Source organism: Rhinatrema bivittatum, chromosome 12 (genome assembly GCF_901001135.1).
Source record: "Rhinatrema bivittatum chromosome 12, aRhiBiv1.1, whole genome shotgun sequence".
NCBI classification, from domain to species: domain Eukaryota; kingdom Metazoa; phylum Chordata; class Amphibia; order Gymnophiona; family Rhinatrematidae; genus Rhinatrema; species Rhinatrema bivittatum.
In genome coordinates this window covers 46,751,140-46,775,631 of record NC_042626.1, presented here as the reverse complement: position 1 = coordinate 46,775,631, position 24,492 = coordinate 46,751,140, and the positions used below count along the sequence as shown (strand labels likewise).

The 24,492-nt window shown below is 46.0% G+C and overlaps 1 protein-coding gene across 1 annotated transcript in view; it reads left to right on the top strand.

Annotated features, from left to right (window-relative positions):
- Positions 1-24,492, top strand: part of SMARCD2 (SWI/SNF related, matrix associated, actin dependent regulator of chromatin, subfamily d, member 2) — a 97,260-nt gene that overhangs the window by 48,326 nt on the left and 24,442 nt on the right. The window contains exons 3-10 of the mRNA XM_029573106.1: positions 171-213; positions 8,752-8,874; positions 9,495-9,614; positions 10,193-10,288; positions 18,960-19,061; positions 19,616-19,777; positions 21,412-21,509; positions 22,343-22,478. Of these exons, the coding sequence (XP_029428966.1) occupies positions 171-213; positions 8,752-8,874; positions 9,495-9,614; positions 10,193-10,288; positions 18,960-19,061; positions 19,616-19,777; positions 21,412-21,509; positions 22,343-22,478 (880 nt within the window). The remainder of the gene's footprint in view (positions 1-170; positions 214-8,751; positions 8,875-9,494; positions 9,615-10,192; positions 10,289-18,959; positions 19,062-19,615; positions 19,778-21,411; positions 21,510-22,342; positions 22,479-24,492) is intronic.

The window sequence follows — 24,492 nt, the reverse complement described above, 5'->3', positions numbered from 1 at the left end:
AGTGTTAGCCAAATTCTCCCACCCCCATCATGAATCCCTAAAAGTGGCTTCTTGTGTTGAATATTAAATGCAATAAAGTTGATAACTCCTAGCACATTAATATTAATTTATTCACTTCACCTTGGTTGAAAAGGCCAATGATCCTAACCATAATTGACTTCTTTTTACAGTGTGAAGAGAAGAAAGATGGCAGACAAAATCCTCCCACAGAGGGCAAGTGACACTTCCTCTCGTAATAATAATCTGAGTTCCTGTTCATACCCCACATCATTCCAGACAAGTGGTTTTGCATCCTTAGCAGCAGATGGAGGCAGAGAACTAAAAACGTTGAGGCTCTGTTACATAACCGAGAGTGCCACCTGCAGTCCCTCAGTATTTCTCTGTCTCCAGCAGAATACAGAGGTGCAAACCTGCAGTTAGCAAAAATAAAATAAAATAAAGGGGACAGAAGAAGAAAAGTTAGAATACGCTCCCTAAGGTGTTAGGTTCCTTCGCGGGCCATCCCTCAGGCTGAGCCAGGTGAGCTGCGGGGGGTTGGTAATCCCTGATCAGCTTTAGTCTGCAGCAGATCCAGGGGTCCTGGTTTCCTCTTATCCCCTGAAGGCTCCTTCCCAGAGGTGTTGCCAGCAGCAGGGAAGTAGTCCTTTTTTTTTTTTTTTTTTTTTTGCTTGAATTACTTCCTTTGCTGTGGCTGCTATTTCTTTAAAAAAAAGTTAAATTTTTCTTTCAGTAGCAACTGCTAGGGTTGTTTCTGGTTTGATCATCGGGGCAGACCCTGGCTGGGGAAGGGAGCAGTGTAGCTCCTCTGTTCGCGGCTTCTGGCTTCTTGGGGAGCCAGAGGCTGCGTTGGGCCATGTTCCCCTCCTCTCCAGTATACTACGATCCCACGGCTTCTGTTCCTCTGCAGCAGGCCCGGCTGCATGGAGTCAAGATGGTGACAACAATGATTTCTCAGCACAGGAAAACTTCGGGCTGCTCAGGAACCCGGAGGCTGCATTGGGCAGTTATCCCCTCCTCTCCCTCGAGCCGCGATCACGCGGCTTCTGTTCCTCTGCAGCAGGCCCGGTTGCGTGGAGACAAGATGGCACCAACAGTGGTTTTCCCAGTGCGGGAAGGCTTGTCGGGCCAGTGACCTGTCTCAGGGACAGCTGAATGCAGCGGCGCTATGCTGCGATTCGTTTCTGGAGGGGAGGGGGCCATCCAGGGGGAACGAGGCTGATAGCAGAGCCACAGGCTTCCAAGGCTCTGTCAGGATCAATAATAGGAGCCTAAATAACCTGTCAGGCAGGAGAAGGGTTACAGCTCGGAAGGGGACTGACTCCCAAGAGCCCAGGGACTCCCCACCCCCGTTGTCTCTGGCAATCCCGTGGGGGGGGGGGAGGGGGAGAGACACGAGCTCTGGGACAGACAGGGGAGAGGATGATATGGAGTTTTCTTCAGAATTTGTCTTGCTTATTCATAAGGCCTTTTTAACCAGGAAAAGCACTGACTATAAAAGGGCATTTCTATCAGCCGTTTTGTCCTGCTGCAAAGAGGCTGAGGGGCTCTTTGACCAGGGTCAGGGGACCTCCTTCGCCGGCTGGGCCTGGATCATCCTGAGGGGCCTGGCGGCTCAGATGATTCGTACCTGGATGACCTCACGGCAGATATTGATCAGGACGGGGATAAAGACATGGCTAATCCGGAAGAGGTTCCGATAACAGAGGGAGATGACCTGTTCTGTAAGGAGGAGTTGAGGCCTTATTTCCCATGTTCAGAAGGAACTGGGTATTAAGGTAGTCAGGAGGAGTCGAACAATGAAGGGGTAGATCTGGTGTTGGTTGGACTCTGGGGCCCACTGAAAAACTTTCCTCTCCCTAAAAGGATCAAGAAACTGGTGAACCAGGAATGGGACTTCCCAGAGGCGAGCCCCAAGGTGGCTAGAGCTGTAGCAAAATTGTATTCCCTCATGGAGGATATCCTGCAGCTGCTGATATTGCTGAAGGTGTGTGCTTCGGTGTCAGTGGTCACTAACAAAACGACCATTCTGGTTGCGGGTTTGGCAGCGTTAAAGGATGCACAGGACCATAAGCTAGGGATTCATCGGGAGCAGATGTTTGAAGTCTCGGCGCTGAGCCTGTGGAAGTCTGATGCAGAGGCCCTGTTTACGCTGGGTCCAGAAGTCTCAGGAGAAGTCTTCAGCGGACGCTGGTGTTAATAGCCAGGCAACTCAGGTGGAGGCCGGGATTGCATATGAAGCTGACGCGCTTTATGACTTGAGCTGGACTTTGGCTAGGAATATGATCACAGCAGTCTCAGTGCGATGTTTGCTGTGGTTGCGGAATTGGTTAGCTGATAAGTGGTCCAAGTCTCAGCTCTGTAATCTTCTCTTTAAAGGAAGGAAAATTGTTGTTCGGGGAGGACCTGAAACAATTGATGAAGGTTTTGGGGGCAGTCTAAAGGGAATAAGCTGCTGGAGGATAAGATGACAGTCAGGAAGCCTTTTCTGCCTCGCTCTAGGTTTTCGGAAGTGCGGCGATTTTCATCCCAATAAGGGCTCAGCGCCATCTTCAGGGCAGAACTAGGGGTCCAGTAGGCAGCACACATAGACTTCCCTCAGAGGGCTTTGACCAGGGGGCCGATGGCGGTAAGGCTTCACAATGAAGCCAGGCTGGTACACTTTCTTGAGATAGTGGTGGAAGGTCATCTATCATAGTTTTACAAAGAGTGGACCAGGATTATCTCAGACCAATGGATCCTAGAGGTAATAAGTATTGGCTATGCTTTAGAATTTTTTTGCCCCATCATGGAAGCTTTCATGGTGTTTCATTGTAGTGACTGAGGCAAGCAAGTGGAGATTTGGGACATGTTGTCGCCTTCAGTTGCTGGCATGATAATACCGGTGGCGGCCAGGGAGCGCGGTCACAGGAGGTACTCTATTTACTGTGTCATGCCAAAAAAAAGGAAGGAGCCTTTCATCCCATTCTCAATCTACAAAAGGTGAAATGTGATACTGCGAGTTCCCCGTTTTTCCGTATGGAAACTTTGTGGCCGATGAAAGCAGCAGTTCGTCATGTGGAGTTTTTCGGGCCTCATTGGAATTGATGGAAGTCTATCTGCACATACCCATTCAGGAAGAACATCAACGTTTCTTCGCGTTATGGTTCTGGGCTAACTTTTCCAGTTTTGGGCCCTCCCATTCGGTTTGGCGACTGCACCTCGCATGTTCACAAAGGTGATGGTGGTGGTGGCAGCGGCTCTGTGCAGGGAGGGGATCCTAGTTCATAGTTACCTAAACTACTGGTTTATCTGAGGGAAATCGGAGGAGGTATGCCGGCAGTCTGTGTGCACAGTGATGGATATGTTGCAGTCCTTGAGCTGGATGGTGAATTTGGCAAAGAGTCACCTGAGCTCTACCCAGATGCTGGAATACTTGGGGGCAAAGTTCAAACTCTGTACTGTCTTCCATTGCCCAGGTTTTATGCTCCCTGTTTAATGTAACTTTACTTTCTACCTTGATGTTAATTGGTTTCCCCTCAGTTACATTGTAAACCGGTACGATAAGACCTAGTCTTGAGCATCGGTATAGGAAAAGAAATTAAATAAAATAAATAAATAAATAAGTTCAATACTCAGCTCAGCAGAGAGGATTTGGAAGTTACAATCCCAGTTTGTGCAGATTTTGCAGTTGCCAGTGCCCAGGGCCTGGGATTATCTTCAGGTCCTGAGTTCAATGGCATCTACGTTGAATTTGGTGCCATGGGTTTTTGCCCACATGCTCCCTCTACAGGGGTGTTGTGTCTGTCAGTTCCCGACGCCCTGTCTCCGCCCTCCTTACCTCTTTGGCGACTTCCTCTTCGACCGTGGGAAGATTGGCTGCTGCGGCATCCTTCTGCCGAAGTCCTCCGGCGTTCCCAGACCAGCTAGACGCTGCAACCTGCCATGTTTCCTGGAGGCCTAGGGGCACGCTGCTCAGCTCCGACAAGTACCGGCGATGGTACGAATCTCAGGGGCGTCCCCCTGAGATGACGTCACCTGCGACGGATATATAAGGTCTTAGAATTTGCTAACAGATCGAGTTAGCAAGGGTTCGGGTTACTATACGCTACCTAAGCTACTCTGCCTCCTCGGACTTACCAGGGGTACCCGCTCCTTGGGGCCTCGCTCTCTTCTTTGTTTTTCAGATGACAGTCTGGAACCGGTACTCGCTTCTCGAGGGCCCTCGTTCCCAGGCTTGCTCAGTATTCTCTTTTGCTTGGAAGTCATCACTGCCAACTACATCAGTAAGTTACCATCACTCTCTCAGAGCTTTCCCTGGAACCAGGTACTCGCTCCTTGAGGGCCTATACATTCCAGCTCCTGGGTTTCTATGTGACATTGTGTGAGTGTTACCATCAGGTTCGGTACATGAACTCTGCATACCCTGCCTACTCACTATATTTCAGTTTCTCTACAGCTCAGCCTCCAGGGATCGCTGTTCCAGTATCTGAGGGACTCCAGCCCAGCCGGGCATTTCAGCTCACTACTGCCACCTCTGGTGGTTCAGTATACTGTCTAATAAAAGAATTAGAGTGTGTCTGTCTCCTAACTCTGAGCCTGACCGGTGGTCCCTCTCGGGATCTTCCCCGGGGGCGTGGTCATCTGCCACTGGTCCAAGGATCCACCCACAACTCTCCTAAATAACAACAGATTGCTAACTCCTATCTGATTGCTACTCCCAACAGATAGCAGCTCCTAATAAGGGGGTGTTGCTGTCGCACTGAAATCTGTTGTCAGAGGAATTTCATCGACCTTTACCACTGCAGGGTACTTTCAGGTCCAGTCTCTCATGGTGGCTATGTCGGCCCATTTTGAGAAAGGGATGGGCCTGGAGGTTCTGAACTGGATTATAGAGATCATAGATGCCAACCTCAAGGGTTAGTGGGTGATCTATCAAGAACGGATGGCACAAGGTCTTGTGGTCACCTGTGGAAGCATCCTGGTCTATCAATTGCTTGGAAACGAGCAGTGTGCAGGGCATTGGTGGACTTCCTTCCACAAGTCCGAGATCAAATGGTCAGTGTTTTTGGACAATACGACAATGGTGGCTTATATCAATTGGCAAGAGGGAACGAAGAGTCGTGTGATTGCCCAGAGAGCTCAGAACGTTTTGCCTGGGCGGAGTGACACTTGCAGGGGATAGCCGCTTCACATGTTGCAGGAGTGGACAATGTGCAAGCAGACTATCTCAGCAGGCAACATTTGGACCTGGGAGAATGGGAACTGTCAAAGGAAGCCTTCGGCCTTATCCAGTCTCATTGGGGTAGTCCCCATCTGAAGCTGATGTTGTCAAGGAGCAATGCCAAGGCAGCAAGTTTCTTCAGCCACAGACGATAGGTCGCAGCCGAGAGCATACACATTCGGGTTCTTCCATGGCCGACAAGGATCCTGCTGTACGTGTTCTCTCCATGACCGTTAATAGGTCGTGTTTAGGCACATTGAGAGGCATCTGGACCAGGTGGTTCTGGTGGTGCCGGAGAGGCTGCGTCATCCGTGATTCACGGATCTGGTTCAACGCGCAATTGAGAGGTCCCTGAGAATGGCTTATTTGCAGGGGCTTTTAAGGCAAAGTCCTATTTTCTCGGATCAGGTGGATCACTTTTGTCTCACAACTTGACTTTTGAGAGCACGCGCTTGTGACAAAAAAGGATACTCTGAGCTTGTGATTTTCAAGGGCTTAGTTTACAGTTCCTTGCAGGTTCAGGTGGCAGCCTTGGGGTGTGTCAGAGATATAGTCCAGGGAAAAAGTCGTTTGCCTCACATCCTGATGTTTTGAGGTTTTTGAAGTGGGTCGAGCATCTGCGGCCGCTGGTGCATAAATTGGGTCCGGTGTGGAGTTTAAACTTGGTCTTACGGGTGCTTTGTGGGCCTCCATTTTGAGCTGTTGAGGAAGTCATCATTAAAGGACCTCACGCTGAAGGTGGTATTTTTGGAGGTGATTTGTTCGTTCAGAAGGATCTCGGAGCTGCAGGTTTTCTCCTATAGGGAACCATTTCTGAAGATTTCAGACGAGCGGGTATCTTTGCACATGGTGCCCTCATTCCTATCTAAGGTGGTATCTTCGTTTCACCTGACTTAGACTGTGGAGCTCCTGCCTTCCCGAATTGGTCTGCTGAGTCACCAGAGGCAAAGGTTACAAACAGTTTTCGGCGGTCGAATCATTTGTATTGTTTGGAGGTGCTAGAAATGGATGCAAGGCTTCCAAAGGCACAATAGTGCATTGGCTGAAGGAAGCTATTGTTTCCAGAGGGATTACGTACGCACTCTACTAGAACGCAGGCAGCATTGTGGGCCAAGTTTCAGTTAGTGTCGCCACAGGAGATTTGTAGAGCGATGATGTGGTCTTCTCTTCACACTTTATCTTGCCATTACCATTTAGATGTTAGACTTCAGGAGAGCCGACCTTTGGTGAAAGTGTGTTGAGAAGGGGTCTTTCGCGGGCCCGCCCATTATAGGGGTGCTTTGGTACATCCCACTTGTCTGGATTGATCTGGGGTATGAACAGGAAAGGAAAACTGGTTCTTACCTGCTAATTTTCGTTCCCGAAGTACCACAGATCAGTCCAGAGACCCAGTCCCTTAATGTTCTCAAGACTGCTATTATTTATTTATTTTTAACTTTTCTATACCGACACTCCTGTAACAGATAAAAATCACATCGGTTTACAATGTAACGCAAAATTTGCTCATGGGCGATACAATGAACAGGGGAGACAATTAATAATGGATCAGGTCATGGCATGTCTGTGTTCTGGCATGCTTACTGGGAAGAACCAGTAAGGTTCTGGCATGCTTACTGGGAAGTTTGCCAGATTGTGATTAGCCCCTTGGGTTGATTTGTGGTTTTTCTGTTTGGGGAGCTCCAACCTTTGGGTTTGGCGTTTGGTTAGGGGGTTGTTGAGTTGTTGAGGAATTGTTACTCTATAATTGGTTTGGGTACAGGTCAATACTGAGGGGCTGCAGGTGGCACTCTCAGTTATGTAGCAGTGCCTCAAAGTTTTTAGTTCTCTGCCTACATCTGCTGGCAGGGATGCAAAACCACTTGTCCGGTCTGATCTGTGGTACTTCAGGAGCAAAAACTAGCAGGTAAGAACCAATTTTCCTGTCTAGTCTAGAGCCTCTATCCCAAGTGCCTCTATTTTGTGAAATTCAAAACTGTGCGAAAAAATTATGCATAGAAGGCAGTCTTCAAGGGACCGAGCTGTATATCTTCCAGGCTGGCCCAGATGTCTTTCTTTGTGCATGACGTGAAAGGCCATGGGCCAGATATCTCCAGAGAGTTGCCATTTATGGCAGCTCAAGAGTTTTGCAACAGTAAGAATGGTGCAGATAGTCCCCCTGTGGTTTTCTTTCAGTTTTTGTTTCTACTGAGGTTTGAACGTGTGACCTCTTAAGTCTGTATGATATTACAGGTAGATGCATTAAATAGCAAATGACGCCCTCCTTTGAGTATTTCTCCATTGATATGTTTTCCTGATGATGGCATACTGTGTGTCAAATGGCTCCCAGCCCTGGCCACTCTTAGGAAACGGAGCCAGGTTTTGAACTTAGATACGTCTCCCCCACTAGAGTGGCGATTTCTATGGAGCATCACTCCTTGTCTTTAGTTGCTGTCTATTTTAATCAGAGAGGAATAATCTGAAGACTGGATCTGAGGAGTGGAATTGAAAGAACCTTGAAATAACAGGAGGACCCTATGAGTGAGTTTGTGCCAGGAAGAGGGAGACCATATGAATGAGTTCCCACAGGGGAGAAATGGGTCCCTATGAGAGAGAGGGCGTGACGGATACAATGAGAGAGAGAACCAGAGGGAACTCTGTGAGCAAGAGGGTGCAGGGGAGAGGAGGACCTTCTGAGAAAAAGGAGAGGGAAGAGACCCCTTGAGCTAATTTGTGGGAAAAGGAAAGGCACATTGCTGCTGCATATTATCCTCAGCCTGGACAGCTCAAGAAAAGCCCAGGAAAGGTACTTGAAGAATGAAACCTAAATTGTAGGGTATAGCTTCAAACCTAGCCTGGTGGGATTATTGTCTGAGATCTGCCTGCGATATAACCTCCTAGCCTTTTCTCTTCAGTGAGGATGTATAATTAGAATTCTGCTGCTGACATGCCTGTGGTTATTACAGTGTAAATCAGGTTTCTGTGTGCCTGTGTATGCTCTGGCTCAACCTTGTGATTCTTACCGTGTTTTAGCTTTCTACCATCCTGTTCCTCTCCCTTTGCCCCTTTCCACTATTCTCACTTCTTTTCTTTCTCTTCTCTTGCCACTTATTTGTGAAGGAGAGAGGCTGTGCAGAAAGGCTCCCTGATGAGAGCCAGATCAGAAAATATAAGGAGAGAGGACATGCCTGATGACTGCCAGATAGGCTGTGCAGGATGATTTTCTGATGAGAGTTGGATGGAAATGAGTAAGGAGAGCGGGTAGGAAGAACGCATTTCAACATAGCCCATCAGAAGTCCATTGATTTGAAACAATTGTCACATGTATGTAGCTTTTTTTATAGCACTATGCAGCAAAAATGGTATAAAGATAAAATGTTTATTTTTTAAATCAGAATCTCTTGTTTTGGAGACTGCATGACATGATCTCCTCTCTGCTAGGACCCTGTGGTGGGCAGAGGTCATTTGGGAACAGATAAATCAGAATATAGCCAAAAAATGATAGGGATGATCACCTATTTCATATAAGCTATTTTGACTTCCTAAACACTTCTAACCCCTTTATTTCATCATAGATCCGAGAGCTGGTTCCAGAGTCTCAGGCCTACATGGATCTTCTTGCCTTTGAGCGCAAACTGGATCAGACAATCGCTAGGAAAAGGATGGAAATACAAGAAGCCATCAAGAAACCTTTAACGGTGGGCTTTAGGCTAGAGATGTTTCATTTTAATTAAATATAAACTTTGCCCCAGTCTTTGCTTTGTCTGCTGAGGCTAGGCAGTTAAATGACTCCTTAGATGAGATAATGATATGGACCAGTGCAATAGCCCACTGGTTTAGTGATGCTCAGCTACCATACATAAATTACTCACTCAGATTCTGGTTATTTGGGCCAGCTGGGTCTGGGACTGGAGTGCTGTTGAGGCAGAAGAGAGATACTACGGATTGCTAGAGCAGTGCTTCATGTTGGGATGGTGCTGATTACAGTAAATTACTATCAGGCTAATAATATAAAACTAGTCCAGCAATCTGTTTGCATGAATGTTCTGTGATATTTTTATCAATATTATAAACTTTTAAAACTTTTTGCTAGGAAGCTAAACCATAAGATTATAGGGGTAAAGTGTGCTGAGTGTTACTGGGCTTAAAGGCACAGAGTGCCATGCACTCAGTGTGACCAGAAAAGATTACTGGAGTACAGCGTGCTCAGAACAAGAAGAGGTAAGATTCCTGGGGTTATAGTGTACTCAGAGAAATGGAGAAGGATAAGAGAGAAATTACTAGCTATATTATTAACTGCTTGTTTTTAAATCCACAGCAAAAGCGCAAGCTGAGAATTTACATCTCAAATACCTTCACTCCAGGCAAGCCAGAAGGAGAGGAAGGAGAGAAGGTGGCCTCCTGGGAGCTGAGAGTGGAGGGAAGGCTCCTGGAAGATGTAAGAAGGACATGATTGGAAAGGTGGTGGTTTTCTCTGTAGAAGGCCTAAGTCCTGCTACTGTTCAGCAAAGGGAAATCTAGGAGGTTTATTGGGGAGCATAACCCACTTATCATACTTCTGACAGCAATAATTTCAAACTATCTGTATTGTTTTATCGACAACAAAACTCAGCAGAATGCCAAATACTATTAGAATGGTAATAAAATACTGCCCAGACTAAATTACCTTACCTATTACTATAAAGATAATAAGACACTGCAACAGTGAGCCAAAGTAATCAAGGCAAATAATTAGAAAATGCAGACAAATTATAAGCAAAAATTGGAAAAAGTCTCCTCTGAAGACAGCAGTCCAGAAGTCACACAAACCCCCCACTTTCCCTTTGGAGCTGTTCTCCCCCAGGCAATTGCAACAAGAGAAAGCGTGTTGCTGCTGCAGTGCAGGAAAGGCTTTTGTCTTTCCAGATAGCTCTGGAAGATTCATGTCTGGCACTTAGCATTTTTACACAACCCACTAGTGTTACTAGTGAACACCTGCTCCACCTTTGCCATGTTTTCCTCTTTGGTGCTTTCCAGATGAGTAAACAGAAGAGGAAGTTCTCCTCTTTCTTCAAAAGCTTGGTCATTGAACTGGATAAGGACCTGTATGGGCCAGACAACCATCTTGTGGAGGTAAGATGACATTAGCTATGTGAAAAGAACCAGATCTAGTTTGTATCTCAAAAAGGATAGAGGCAGGATGGAAGTGATCCAAGAAAGACAATCAAAATGGTGTGGGGTCCGCACTGAAAGACTTATGAGATGAAACTGGATGATGTAAATCTGTATACCCTGGAGGAGAGGAAAGACAGGGGAGATATTAGTATCTGAAAGGTATAAATGATGCGCATGAAGCAGACCTTTTCCAATGGAAAGAAGTAGGGTCATCATATGAAACTCCAAGGGGGCTAGACTCAGAACCAATGTCAGGAAATATTTCTTCAGGGAAAGGGTGGTGGATGCCTGGAATGCCCTCCCAGGTGGTGAAGGTAAGAATAGTCATGGAATTTAAAAGGGAGTGGAATAAACACAGAGGATCTCTAGTGGCTAGAGGATGGAAATGAAGAAATGGGGTAACCTGTGGTAACTTTAGGTGTAACATTTCTGCATGGGTTGGCAGTTACAATTGAGCTCCTTGCTGGACAGACTGGCTGAACCATTTGAGTTTTTATTTGCCATCTTTTACTATGTTACTATAATTACTGCAGTCTGCAGTTAGTAGAGGCTTCTGGTACCTTTGGTTAAGTTAGCACATTGGATCACTTGGTTAGTGGCCCTGGAGCTGCACATATTTTTTTCACACACTGGACTAGATAGGCACTTGTATCAGAATAAAGAAGTCCGTGTTCCAAGAAGTCTGGGAAGGCCTAACTTAGGGCCATGTTTTTTTTTATAGTGAGAGGATTACCAGACATGCAGGAGTATGGGCATGAAACTTGACTATCATCATACATAGGGAGAGCAATTTTTGAAAAGCCATTTACATTGGTTCAAACTGATTTATCCACGTAAACTGGCCTGTCGGAAAAATTGCCCTCAGAACAGCTAAGAAGTATGTGTGGGGTTCATATGATGCGTACTTTTAGCCACATTAAAAAAAGGGGCATTCCTTTGAGCATGTTTATGTCATTGTAACATAGTAAATGATGGCAGATTAAGACCAAAAAGGTCCATCCAGACTGCCCAGCAAAGCGTTTAGGATTGTAACATCTGTTCTGTACAGGTTATGCCCTTGCCTTCTGTTTTGGGTTGTAACTGCCGTTCCATGCAGGTTATTCCCATGCCTTCTATTTAGGATTGTAACTGCTGCAGTAGCATGTGTATATGAAATTTTCAAAAGTACATATACCATTTTCCCCCTCACAAACGCCCGCACAATAAAGCAAGTGTAAAAAACCTAGATGGTTTTAATGTACATACCTAATGCAGATGTTCAAAGGGAAAGTACCCATATGATTTCCCTTTGACAAATCGGGTGAAGAACGCACGTTAATCCTACCTACTTAGTTTGCAATTTATTTATTTATTTAAGTTTTTTTATATACCAACATTCAGGACGATAGTCCCATCATGCTGGTTCACAAGAAACAGGGGTGCAATAATAATAAGACTTTACAATTTGAACAAAAGTGCAGAAAAGCAGTTACATATAACAAGGATGTGGACTGTTTGAAAATTACCCGCATAATCTCCACATCGTTCCGATTCCCTCACCTCTCTGTTTCCCCAATCTATGTCGTTCCTCCTGGATCCACAGCCTGAGTAAGTGGGTAGCAGGAGAATCGAGTGAGGACAAGCTCACCATCCCTCCTCATCTGTGTATGTGCACTTTCAAAAAGCACATGGCAGAACAAGAAAGGCAACTTTCACTATCGCCACTGCCTCTATCCTCTTGCTCCAGAGATCTGTAAACAAAGCTGACACTGGAGCCAGGAGAGAGGGCAGATGTTCTAGGAGTCTCTTGGAAGAATTTAGGTTATCCCAGGACAAGCAGGATGCTAGTCCTCACATATGGGTGACGTTACCGAACGGAGCCCAGGCGGGAAAGCTTTCTGTCAAAGTTTCTAGAAACTTTTGACTGGCCCTGTGAGGCCACTGAGCATGCCCAGCATGCTATGATATTCTCTGCCACAGGTGTCTCTCTTCAGTCTTCACTTTTCCGCGCTGCCGTTCGCACCGCTGACCTATAGCCCTACTGTTGGGAATCTCTTTTTTGACTGAAAAGTCATTTTTTCTAAATATTCTCTGTCACGGGAAGGTCTCTGCCTCGCCGGCTGGTGAGTACTGTCTGTTTAACAATTTTCGGCTGAAAATTTTTCACACACACACACACATTCGTTTCATCGATGGCCGTCGATCGAAAATGGCGACCGGTTTCAAAAAATGCCCGGTCTGCAACCGAAATATGTCCATTACTGATCCCCATTCGGAGTGTGTAATGTGCCTCGGGGAACAACATGCTGTCAATTCCTGCGAAAAATGTGCAGAAATGACAGTCAAGGGACGAAAGGCCAGGCAAGAGAAGATGGAACACCTTTTTTCTCTTCAGCTAATTCCTTCTCCCTCAAAACCGAGGTCGTTTCCGGCTGGAGCAACAAAGAAAGTGTTACTTAAAAAACCGCGTCCGAATGGATCAGGAGACCGTTCATCCTCGCCATCTTCTGTACTCTCTACAAAGTCAACAGAACGATCCAAAACTAAACATCGCCATCGACATCGATCATCCTCCGAAACGGTGTCCCAGGACGAATCGATGCCGAAGCGGTCTAAAAACCAAGACATGCCGGTGATTGGGCCTTCGCCGTTACCGACACCGACAACGTCATCGATGGTCATTGCACTACCATTGCATACGCCATCTGAGCCCTCGTTCACACCACAGCTTGAATTGTCTACAATTATTAGACAAGCTGTTTTCCAAGCTCTACAAGAGCAGCAACTTCTGACAGGCCTGTCGATGCCGACCTCCTGGTCGATGCCGATACCCTCGATATCGATGCCGATACCCTCAGTATCGATGCCGATGCCTCCAGCATCGATGCCGATGTCTTCAACATCGATGCCGATGGCTATGCCATCGATGCCGATACCTTCACCGTTATCGATGCCGATGCTTCTGCCTACAACATCGATGCCGGTGATAACACCGATGACAACAACGTCTTTTCCTTCAAGATCCTCGGTGGATACTATAACCACTACACCGAGGCTACTGACTCAATCTACATCGATGATTTTTCAAATTCCATCAACGACTCAAACGACTGCATCCCTGCAGCAACCTATTCCATCGGAGGAGGTACACGATGAGGCATTTTATCATCGCCTCCTACAAAGATACCAAAAAGTCATCGACAAATTACCACCTATTACAAAAAGGCAGGTATCTGCTGATTTTTTCCTCGATGATCCACAACCTGGACCTTCCGGGCTGCAAGCCCCTCCAGTTCCAACAACTCAAACAACTTATAGAGAAGAATCAGAAGACTCCTGGGATGATGAACCCTCTCAATTTTCCTCAGAGGAGTTCATGTCCAATCCTTCTTCTCCTGACCGAAGAAAGAAGTCACCTCCAGAAGATCTTTCCTTCTCATCCTTCATACAAACTATGTCTGATTCCATTCCATTTAAATTGGCTGCTGAGGAGGATACCAGAGCACAAACTCTCGAAGTATTACAGTTTGTGGATCCACCCAAACAGGTACTAGCAATACCTGTACATGAGGTGTTATTGGAACTTCAAAAAATAATCTGGGAACACCCAGCTTCCATATCTGCAGTGAACAAAAGAGTAGAAACTACTTACATTGTTCAACCAGCTCCTGGGTACCATAAACAACAATTGCCCCATCAATCTGTCGTTGTGGAATCAGCACAGAAGAAATCTAAACGTGTGCGCCCACACTCCTCCATCCCACCAGGCAGGGAGCACAGGTTCCTGGACACATTGGGTAAGAAGATTTACCAGAGTTCCATGCTGAGTACTAAAATCTCTGCATATCAACTCTATATAACTCAACATCAAAGAAATTTCTGGAAAGAGATGGAACAATTCATCACTTCCTTACCAACTCAATTCCAAGAGCCTGCTCAAGCAATTATATCAAAAGGTCTTGAAGCAGGAAAACATGAAGTGAGAGCAGTTTATGATAACTTCGAAACTGCTTCAAGAACAGCAGCAGCAGGAATCACTGCTCGCCGGTGGGCCTGGCTAAAGGCATCTGACCTCAGGCTTGAGGTTCAAGATAAGCTTGTTGACCTTCCCTGTCTTGGTGACAATCTCTTTGGAGATAAAATTCAAGAAGCGGTTCAACAGCTCAAGGATCACACGGAGACACTAAAACAACTATCTCAGACCCCACAAGAACCTGTTTGTCAACCTTCTCGTCGTCCTCCACGAAGAGATGTGAGACGCTCTTACTACAGGCCACGCAAGTACTACCAAACAACAAATAGGGGTAGATCCACCAGGCCAACTCAGCGTTCTCAAGCCAGACAACCCAGGCCTACCCGTCCACAACCGCCTGCACAAACTGGGCCTGCAACAGGCTTTTGAGGATTACACCAGAGAACAGATTCAACCTTGCAATCCCAAACCAAACATTCCAGTTGGAGGCAGAATATCCCTTTTTCACGAAAATTGGCAAAACATAACCTCAGATCAATGGGTTCTTTCAATAGTTGCCCGAGGTTACAAACTAAATTTCACTTCAATTCCTCCAGAATTTCCACCAACATCATGCCAACAACAAAAATCTCAACTTCATCAATTACAAACAGAATTATCCACCCTTCTGAGATCCAAGGCCATTCAACCAGTGCCTCGGACGCAGAAGGGCAGGGGATTCTACTCCAAATATTTCCTCATTCCAAAGAAAACCGGAGGCCTACGTCCCATCCTAGACCTCAGAAATCTCAACAAATTTCTAAAGAAAGAAAAGTTCAGGATGGTTTCTCTAGGCACCATGCTTCCACTTCTTCAGGCAAAGGATTGGCTTTGTTCTCTGGATCTTCAAGATGCTTATGCTCACATTCCAATATACCCTCCTCATCGCAAATACCTGCGCTTCACAGTGGGCCTTTGACATTACCAATACAGAGTTCTCCCATTTGAACTGGCATCTGCTCCCAGAGTCTTCACCAAATGTCTAGCAGTAATAGCAGGACACCTACACAAAGAAGGTGTCCATGTCTTCCCATATCTAGACGACTGGCTCATAAAGAGTCCATCTCAACAAGGAGCAATAACTTCTCTCAACCGAACAATTGCTCTGCTTCACTCCCTGGGATTTCTCATCAATTATCAAAAATCCCATCTCACTCCAACTCATCTACTTCAATTCATAGGAGCAGATTTGAACACAAACCAAGCAAAGGCCATTCTACCTATGGAACGGGCAGAAACCCTCATTCAGTTAGCAAAGTCCATTTCCTTACGGACACAAACCACAGCTCATCAGTTTCTGATTCTGCTAGGTCACATGGCATCAACAGTTCATGTTACTCCTATGGCAAGGCTAGCCATGAGAGTAACTCAATGGACTCTAAGGTCACAATGGATCCAAGCAATTCAACCATTACACTATCCAATTCAAGTGACCCACCAACTAAGATCATCTCTACTTTGGTGGACCAACATGGACAATCTGTGCAAGGGCCTACCTTTCCAACACCCAGTACCACAGATTACTTTAACTACAGATGCATCCACCTTGGGATGGGGAGCTCATATAGACAATCTCCACACACAAGGGACTTGGACAAAACTTGAAGCAACATATCAAATCAATTTTCTGGAGCTCCGAGCTATACGTTATGCACTACATGCGTTCCAGGACTGCCTTTCACACAAGACTGTTCTCATTCAGACAGACAACACAGTAGCCATGTGGTACATCAACAAACAAGGAGGTACGGGCTCCTATCTCCTTTGTCAAGAAGCAGCACAGATTTGCGGCTGGGCCTTGCATCACTCAATGTCCCTACGAGCCACTTATCTGGCAGGCATTCACAATGTAGTGGCGGACCGACTCAGTCGTCAATTCCAACCACATGAATGGTCCCTGGATCCTGCAATAGCAACCAGGATATTTCAACGCTGGGGTCAACCAACCATAGACCTCTTTGCATCACATCTGAATCACAAAGTGGACAACTTCTGTTCTTTACACATACAGAAGAACCAGCCAGCCAAGGACGCCTTTGCTCGCCCTTGGAACTCAGGCCTGCTATACGCGTATCCTCCAATACCGCTCATAACCAAAACTCTAGTGAAGCTACAACAGGACAGGGGGGCCATGATTCCAGAAGTTACTCCTGCTCGAAGCAGGCGTAACTCGCGCGCACCGGCTGCGCGATTCCCCGGCCATGGAGCTGTATCGGAGGCCTCGGCCACGCCCCCGAAATGCCTCCGGGCCTGAACCACGGACACGGTTTCAATAGGGCTGGGGGGGGGGTGGGTTAGGTAGGGGAAGGGAGGGGAAGGTGGAAGGAAAGTTCCCTCCGAGGCCGCTCCGATTTTGGAGTGGCCTTGGAGGGCTACGCGTGTATCTATTAAAATCCCGCGTACTCTTGTTTGCGCCTGGTGCGCAAACAAAAGTACGCGTGTGCGTAACTTTGTAAAATCTACACCACTGTGTGGAGAGAACAAGTGAGCACAGTGCCAGGAATCCTTTCCCCAGGAGGACAGAGAGAGAGAGTGAAGGCCAGGAAGAAATAGCACCAAACAGGAGGATCCCTTCCCTGAGCTCGAAGCAAAAAGCAAGCACAGGTGACATCTTACAAAAAGAATCACTGCTGCTGTTTTTTGCAGGTTTCCACTTGTATTTCAAAACACAAAGCAAGTGCTGATACTTCCCTCTAACAATAAAAATTTGTAGTGGTAAATCATTTTGTAAAATCCTTTAGCAGACAGAACAAAAAGCAAAATTGCTTACCTTGTAATAGGTGTTATCCCAGGACAGCAGGATGTAGTCCTCACATATGGGTAACGTCACCGAACGGAGCCCAGGCGGGAAAGCTTTCTGTCAAAGTTTCTAGACACGCCCCCGAATGACGCGCTGCCGCAGCACGCCCCCCCCCCCCCCCCCCAATGCGTCCCGGGGCTTGTGCGCGCCGCCGAGCCTATGTTGAGTATGCAGGGAGAACTTCGGGCAGGTTTTCGGGGGTACGCGCATACCCCTTTGAAAATCTGGCCCAGTATGTTTCTCCTCCAGGATCCTTGACTGGATTTTTCAGCTCCATATTTGATCTGTGCTCCTGGGGTGTGGATCCTCCAACCCCATGTTTACAGTCTCTCCTTTTTCAGCCTAGGAGTAGATTTCCAAGTCTTGTACTCACTCTCAGCTTCCAGAACCTGGGAGAGGGAACGCAGCCAACCACATTGCAGAGTCAAATGGCACCCTGGAGAGATAGGGAGGTTAAGCTCCCTCTCCAATATCCTAGCTGGGGGAGGGGAGGAGGAACGTCGCCCTCTGATAATGCATCTGCAGGGGGGATCCCTCCAATGATGTAGCATGCAACTGCTATGGAGCTTACTTCCCCTGTGGCACACAGACACACCTAAACTTAGTTTTCTAGAGGTGCTGTTTTATTCAGGGTTACAGCATGGCACGCTGGAGCTCCCCTGGCCTCGTGCCCTGGGTAGGCACCTTTCCAACAGCCCTGTCCTGAGTCTGGTGATAAATGAACCTGTGTGCTCCATTCTTGGACAGTTTGTACAGAAGGAACCATAACAGCCACTATCCAGATCTTTATTTTGTTTTTTGTTTGACTGTCACTTTTTTCCCCTTGAAATACTATTTTTCAGTGAAACCATGCCTTTTTTCTTTCTAAAGACTCCTTAATCATTTTTGTAGGTCAATGGGAAGAGTCCTAAATGTCCACACAAATACAGCAATTTAACTCTTAGTATACAGATTGTTCAGGTCACAGAGAGCCTAACTATTTATTTAGTTTTGTCTTGGCAGTTTCCTCCTGCTTTTTTGGCACCGTAGCCCAACAGAAGTCAAGAGTCTTCCTTCACAACATTTATTGAATGTCATGGCTACCTGTAACCTGGCGAGAACGTTGTGAATTAGCAGAATATAAATGCTTTGAAATAAATTCATAACCTGCTCAGATGATTGTTTCTTAACTTACTCAGCCTAGCCATCGCAACAATGGTCCTGGACTGGGAGCTGTGCAACAGGGACTCTTCCCAGAACCCCACAATCACGGTCCCTAAGTCTGTCCACCGGGTGGGCAATGTTCAAAAGCCAAGGGGTGCCGTGTTAGAGAGGGATTTGCACATCCATGCATAGGCTTGAATTTTCAAAACATTTATGCCTAAAATATACCCACGCCACAAGCAAGTGCAAAGTTTTGTGGGTACTTAGGCAGTCTTCAAAAGGACAGGGGTTTTTTTCTCTTTGAAAACTGGCACACAGTGTATGGGTAAAAAGTCCCTGCAGACATGGAAAATTGCCCTCCAAGTGAAGCTTTAGCTTCATGAATGGGATGCTTCCCCCCTCCCTCCCCAACTGGAGACTGTAATTGCTGTATCCACAGCATCTCTCCCCCCACCCTGGCAGACTCAGCCCAGGAACTGAACTCAGGTCTTTGGCACTGAGCCACCATGCCAGCCCAAACCCAGTTTTTTTAAGGTATTTTATTTTGGGTTTTCCAACTACACATTTCAAGTTTTTGTCATCTTGTTTTGGCTCATCAGAAGGAATTATATACCTTTGATTACAGCATAAAACTCTGGACTTGGTAGTTTGTTGACTGTGACTGGAAATTGACATTTGGCTGCCTCTGGTTTCAGTGGCACAGGATGACTACCACACAGGAGACAGACGGTTTTCAAGTAAAGAGGCCTGGAGATGTCAACGTCAAGTGCACTCTGCTACTCATGCTGGATCACCAGGTAAGAGCCAGTGGGCTTATTGCACTGGCAAGTGGGCTTCTTGCTGAAGAGTGGAGAGAGAGGCTCTCTTCCCAGTCTGGTTATCTGATCCTCAGGACAATCCTTTCAGGAGAGGCAGCAATGGGTAGCGGCCTCCTGATGGCCAACTGATTTTGGATCTGAGCGGAACTATATCCTTCTCAGAGGGCCAGCAGTGACCCGTGCTGGCCATGTGTACTACAACACTGAACATAGCGAACAGAGGAGTGTACCTTCCATCATGAAGTTCTTACTATCTAACAGGATTAAATCAGTTGACTGCTTATATTTTGACTGTGAGTGATGGCCCCCTGATGAAAGGGAAGGAGTAAGGTGAAGACTGGGCATGACAACTCCCTAATAAGAGTCTCAAGGGAAGGCATGGGGGATTTAAAAAGAGAAAATACAAGGGAAGTTCCTTGAATCAGAAGTGAAATAAAAGTACTGTTTTAGCTGTAATCGTTTGCCTTTTCCGTTTGTATAAAGGCAGTTGGGTTTTTTTTGTTTTATTTTACACAATACTCCTTTGTTTCTAGCCTCCGCAATATAAACTGGATCCCCGGCTGGCCCGGCTGCTGGGTGTGCACACGCAGACTCGTGCCAGCATCATGCAGGCGCTGTGGCTGTATATCAAGAACAACAAACTGCAGGACAGCCATGAAAAGGAGTACATTAACTGTAACCGCTACTTCAGGCAGGTAAGGGTCAGCACACCTGCACCATGTCACAGCTAAGAGGGAGCAACAGAGATCAGTACAAGAACTACCTTGCAACCACAGGAGCCACAGCACTGTAAAGCAAAGCAACTTACTTTCTGCTGTACACTGCTGGATCATTTCTGTGGAGAAGGTATTTTGTTTCCAGTAGATCATGGAAATTTCACAAAGGTATCACGTGACAGATTAGAGGGGCACATCCAGAAGGCATATGCAATTTTATATCCTTGATAAGAAAAACAAAGCATAGACTAGAGAGTGCTGCAGGCTGTGCGAAACACTCATACATAACTGTAGTACTGGGGGTGCTGCAAGGAGGGTAGGATCCCTCACAGGTGGCTATTTATTTATTGATGTATTTATGTTTGATATACCGCCTTTTCCTAAATTAGTCTCAAGGTGGATTACAATCAAAATTATAGTGAAAGTTACTGTTATGGTTGCACCACAAATTCCAATCAAAATAAAGATCATAAAGCACAAAGGTAAAGCATATAAGCAGATATGGTTAAAGACATGAGGTAGTAGTAAGTAGTCATCTAAGTTGTAGCAACTCATACAATAGATAATAAAGGGTCTACTTAGTGAGTGGGTGGCAAGCCCTAGTGCCAAGATAGTAAGAATCTGTTAAGTAGGATTAGCCTAATGGTAGCTGCTGTTGTGGGCTCTGCACAGCACCCCAAATGTCAGCCATCAAAACTGTGCTCCACATGCTTGCACGCACACAGATGCCCTACAGTCGGCATATGGTGCAGGTCCATGCACAGATAGAGACATTCTGTTCCAAGTAAAGGAGTGCTGAAGGATCCTCACACATAATGGGGTAGATTTTATAAACTCTCGCGCGCGCGAACAAAAGTACGCCGGATTTTATAAGATACGCGCGTAGCCGCGCGTATCTTATAAAATCCAGGGTCGGCGTGCGCAAGGGGGTGCACCTTGCGCGCGCCGAGCCCTACGCGCGCTGCCTGTTCCCTCCACCCCCCCGGCCCCTTCCCCTACCTAACCCCCCCTCTACCGTTGTCGGCAGAGTTACGTCTGCCCGAAGCAGGTGTAACTCTGCGCGCGCCAGCGGGCTGCTGGCGCGCCATCACCCGACCCGGGGGCTGGTCCGGAGGCCTTGACCACGCCCCCGGGCCGGGTCACGGCCCCGACATGCCTCCCGCCCCGAAATTCACGCTGCCCACCCGGCACGCCCCCGACACGCCCCCCTTGTGAAGCTCCGGGGCTTGTGCTCCGCCGAGCCTATGCAAAATAGGCTCGGCGCACGCAGGGGGCTTTTAAAAGGATTACGCGCATAACTTATGCGCGTAACCCTTTTAAAATCCGGCCCAATGATAGTACTGAGGAGTGCAGCAGGCAGTGTGGGACCTTCATATATGGCTGTAGTAATTGGGAAAAGTTGTTACACACTGTCTAGTCTTCTGTGTATTCTGCTTCCAGGGATTCAGGAATGGCAGATTTCCTAAAGGTATCCTGACTACTTTTAGAGTGTGTGGCTAACTTGATGTGCCTTGTTCCTCATTACATTGCAGTAAGCTATAAGATGGGTATTTTATTGCACTCTTTTTTTCTTGCTGGTAGAGAATCACTCTCCTTTTTCTTTTTCCTGGAAGATCTTTAACTGCATGCGAATGCGTTTCTCTGACATTCCAGTGAAACTTGCCAGCCTCCTCCAGCATCCTGATCCAATCATCATCAACCATACAATCAGGTAGAAGACATCAGACCTGAGGTGAAGTAGTTAGTGATTAGGGGGACAGTGGGCCATTCCCAGTTAGCTTTGGTACTACATTCTCATATGCCCTATTTATAATCCTATCAGAGGACCACGCTATCTCATCATAGGACCATTGTCTATACCCTGCCCTTTGTGGCAGTGCACTATCCCATCTGAGGTCCATTGACCATGCCCAGGCATCTCCTACAGCACATCACCCATCCAACTCTGTTCACCCCACTCTGTTTCATTCTGTGTTGTGTGGCATCCATTTAACTTAAGCCACTGAGCAGGAATCGCCCGCTCTTCTAATGCATCTGTACCAGTTGTGGGGATTATGCTGTACTTTTGCTGCATGTGCTTTATGATGGTATATAACAACAACAGAATATACTGACCTTTTTGTGTGTACATATTTAGATGTGTTGTGCAGTACTTTGTAGCATAATACATCCTTGGGATTCAACCATTACCTTAAACAACTATTTTCCTCAGAATCATCATTTTTCTGAGAGTCTGCAGGTTGCCTTTTCTCTCTCATCATGGTCCTATGAAGGAGCTATTCTGAGGTTGCAAAGCTCTTGATAGGGCCAAAGAGTGGGCTTGAGGATTGCTGCCCCTAGAATAGAGAAGTTTCCCCTACTAAAGGCATGCAGCTTTTAAAATGTCCTTGTAAGCCATGAAGGAGCATTCAGCACATAGCTTTCTCTTGAGATGACTATGTAGAAATGATGTTTTCCTGAGAGGATAGTGTGTCTGTGTGCACCATATGCAGACTTTATGTGGAAGTAGATTTTAAGCATTCATGCTTTGACTGTCCCTCCTAGTGTGGATCCCAATGATCAGAAGAAGACAGCCTGCTATGACATTGATGTGGAGGTGGATGATCCTTTAAAGGTTCAGATGAACAACTTTCTTGCTTCAACAACCAATCAACAGGAAATCGCTTCGCTGGATCTAAAGGTTAGAATACTTTAAGATGTAAAAAATGTAGTGATTCTTGGGAACAAATTATGGTACACAATATTGCTCTGGTCTTGTTACAGAAGTAAATATACAGTCTGGGTACTTTGCCACAGATCTTCAATCTTAGGTTAAAAGGGAAACTACTTGACTAATTTTTCTTTGAAAATTAGCTTTTCCACTTCCTTTACCTGTGGACAGCATCTGTGCAGGAAAATACTGCCCCTTATCACCTTAGCTATATTTAGCTGCCACTGAAGAGGAAAGTGAGGGGCTAATTTTCAGCCTTGGGGGGAACACCCTAGTTATGTGTTAAAACATGGGGAAATATTGCCCCAGCAGGACTGGTGTAATATTAATAACATTCTCTGAGTGACAAGCAAGTTGATAATCCATACAAGTGGATGACATAATCCAATGATGACGACAGACAGCATTTTCACAACTGTCTGGGAAGATCTAGAAGGCCTTTCTGGGCGCAAGCAAGATTTTCTATGCAGCCTCAGTCTTTTTTTTGTCCACGAAAAACTTTGAACGTTTCCCAGCACTAAACATGATTTTTTTCAAGTATCCTTTTTCTAGTTGTGTTAGCCTCCTTTCCTTCCTATTTCTTTCCCTTCCTAGATCCTAATTACTTTTTTGGTATTTTTTCTTTTCTGCGTCAGATGTCAGCCCTGAGATATGCTTTTTCCTTACTTTGGTGTGCTACTTCACTGCAGTCCCAGCTGGCCTTTTATTTTTGTTACAGATTTTTATTTTGCTTTGGCTGTTTTTCTCACCATGATCAAGAAGTTCAGTAGCTTGAGATGCTGTTCCCACTGTAGTTTCAAGATGTCAGTCATGGATCATCACGAGGTCTACATGTGTTGTTTGGGACTAAGACATGATGTCCTTGCATGTTACATCTGCTCAAAGATGTCACCCAGGATGATCAAGTTCTGGTAACTGAGACTTTAGGACATTGCCAACAAGAACATTTTGAACCATTGACTTTGGCACCCAAGGCATTGACGTTGAAGGACCCAGGAGCTGCACTGGCCACTGAAGATGCTTTGGTGCTGAGAGAGCTTCAACACTTCTCAGTGTCAAAACCAAAACATAAGACCGAGCAGGGAAAGTTCTCATTCTCACCACTTGGCAACCAAAAGAGTATTTTGAGGGTCATGGTCAGGGCCTGAGAGTCAGAGGGCATTCTTGAAAGCACTGGCGTTAATTTCCTTCAGTGCAAGGACCTGAGAGCACAGACAGTAGGACTTCCAAAGATCCAACTCTTAAATGGCTATGTCAGGAGGAGGAGCATGATTCTGCCACCACAGCTTTCAAGGGTACTTCTCAAGAGGACCTGTCCTTGCCCACTGAGCACACTTATTTATTTATATTTTTCTTTTATTTAAATCTGATAGCCCACAATTCCATTGAGCATCAAAGGGGATTACAATATTAAAAACACACTTCTTATTCCCTGTTACCATCTATGCAGCCGTATTTTGTACAAGCTGTAGCTGCTTAAGATTCGCTCAATTTTTACTAGATTCAGTTTCAACTTTGATATAGCTAGCCAATGGGCCACAGATTTTTAACATAAATTAAGCCTGGTAATTGCTGCCACTTGATTATTGCCCAGATATGTAATAAATTGGACATCATTTCCAGTCAATCTGGAAATTTTTAATAAGAGCAGCCAAAGGAACAATATACAAATTAAAAAGCAGGGGGTACAAAATCAACCCCTTGGTAACCCCACACCAATTAAAATGGGAAGAAAAGTAATCAGAATCCCAATACACTGTATAAGAGTGATTACTCAAAAGTGAGAAAAACCACAGAAGAACAGATCCCACAAACCATGTCCCCTTAGCAGATCCAGAAGAATTCCATGTTATCAGTATCAAAAGCAGCCAATATATCTAACATAATAATAAGGGCATCAAATCCCTTATTAGCCTACAATCTTATTTTATTCACCATATTCAACAGAGCTGTCTCCATCTCAGCCCAGGCCCTTCTAGATCTC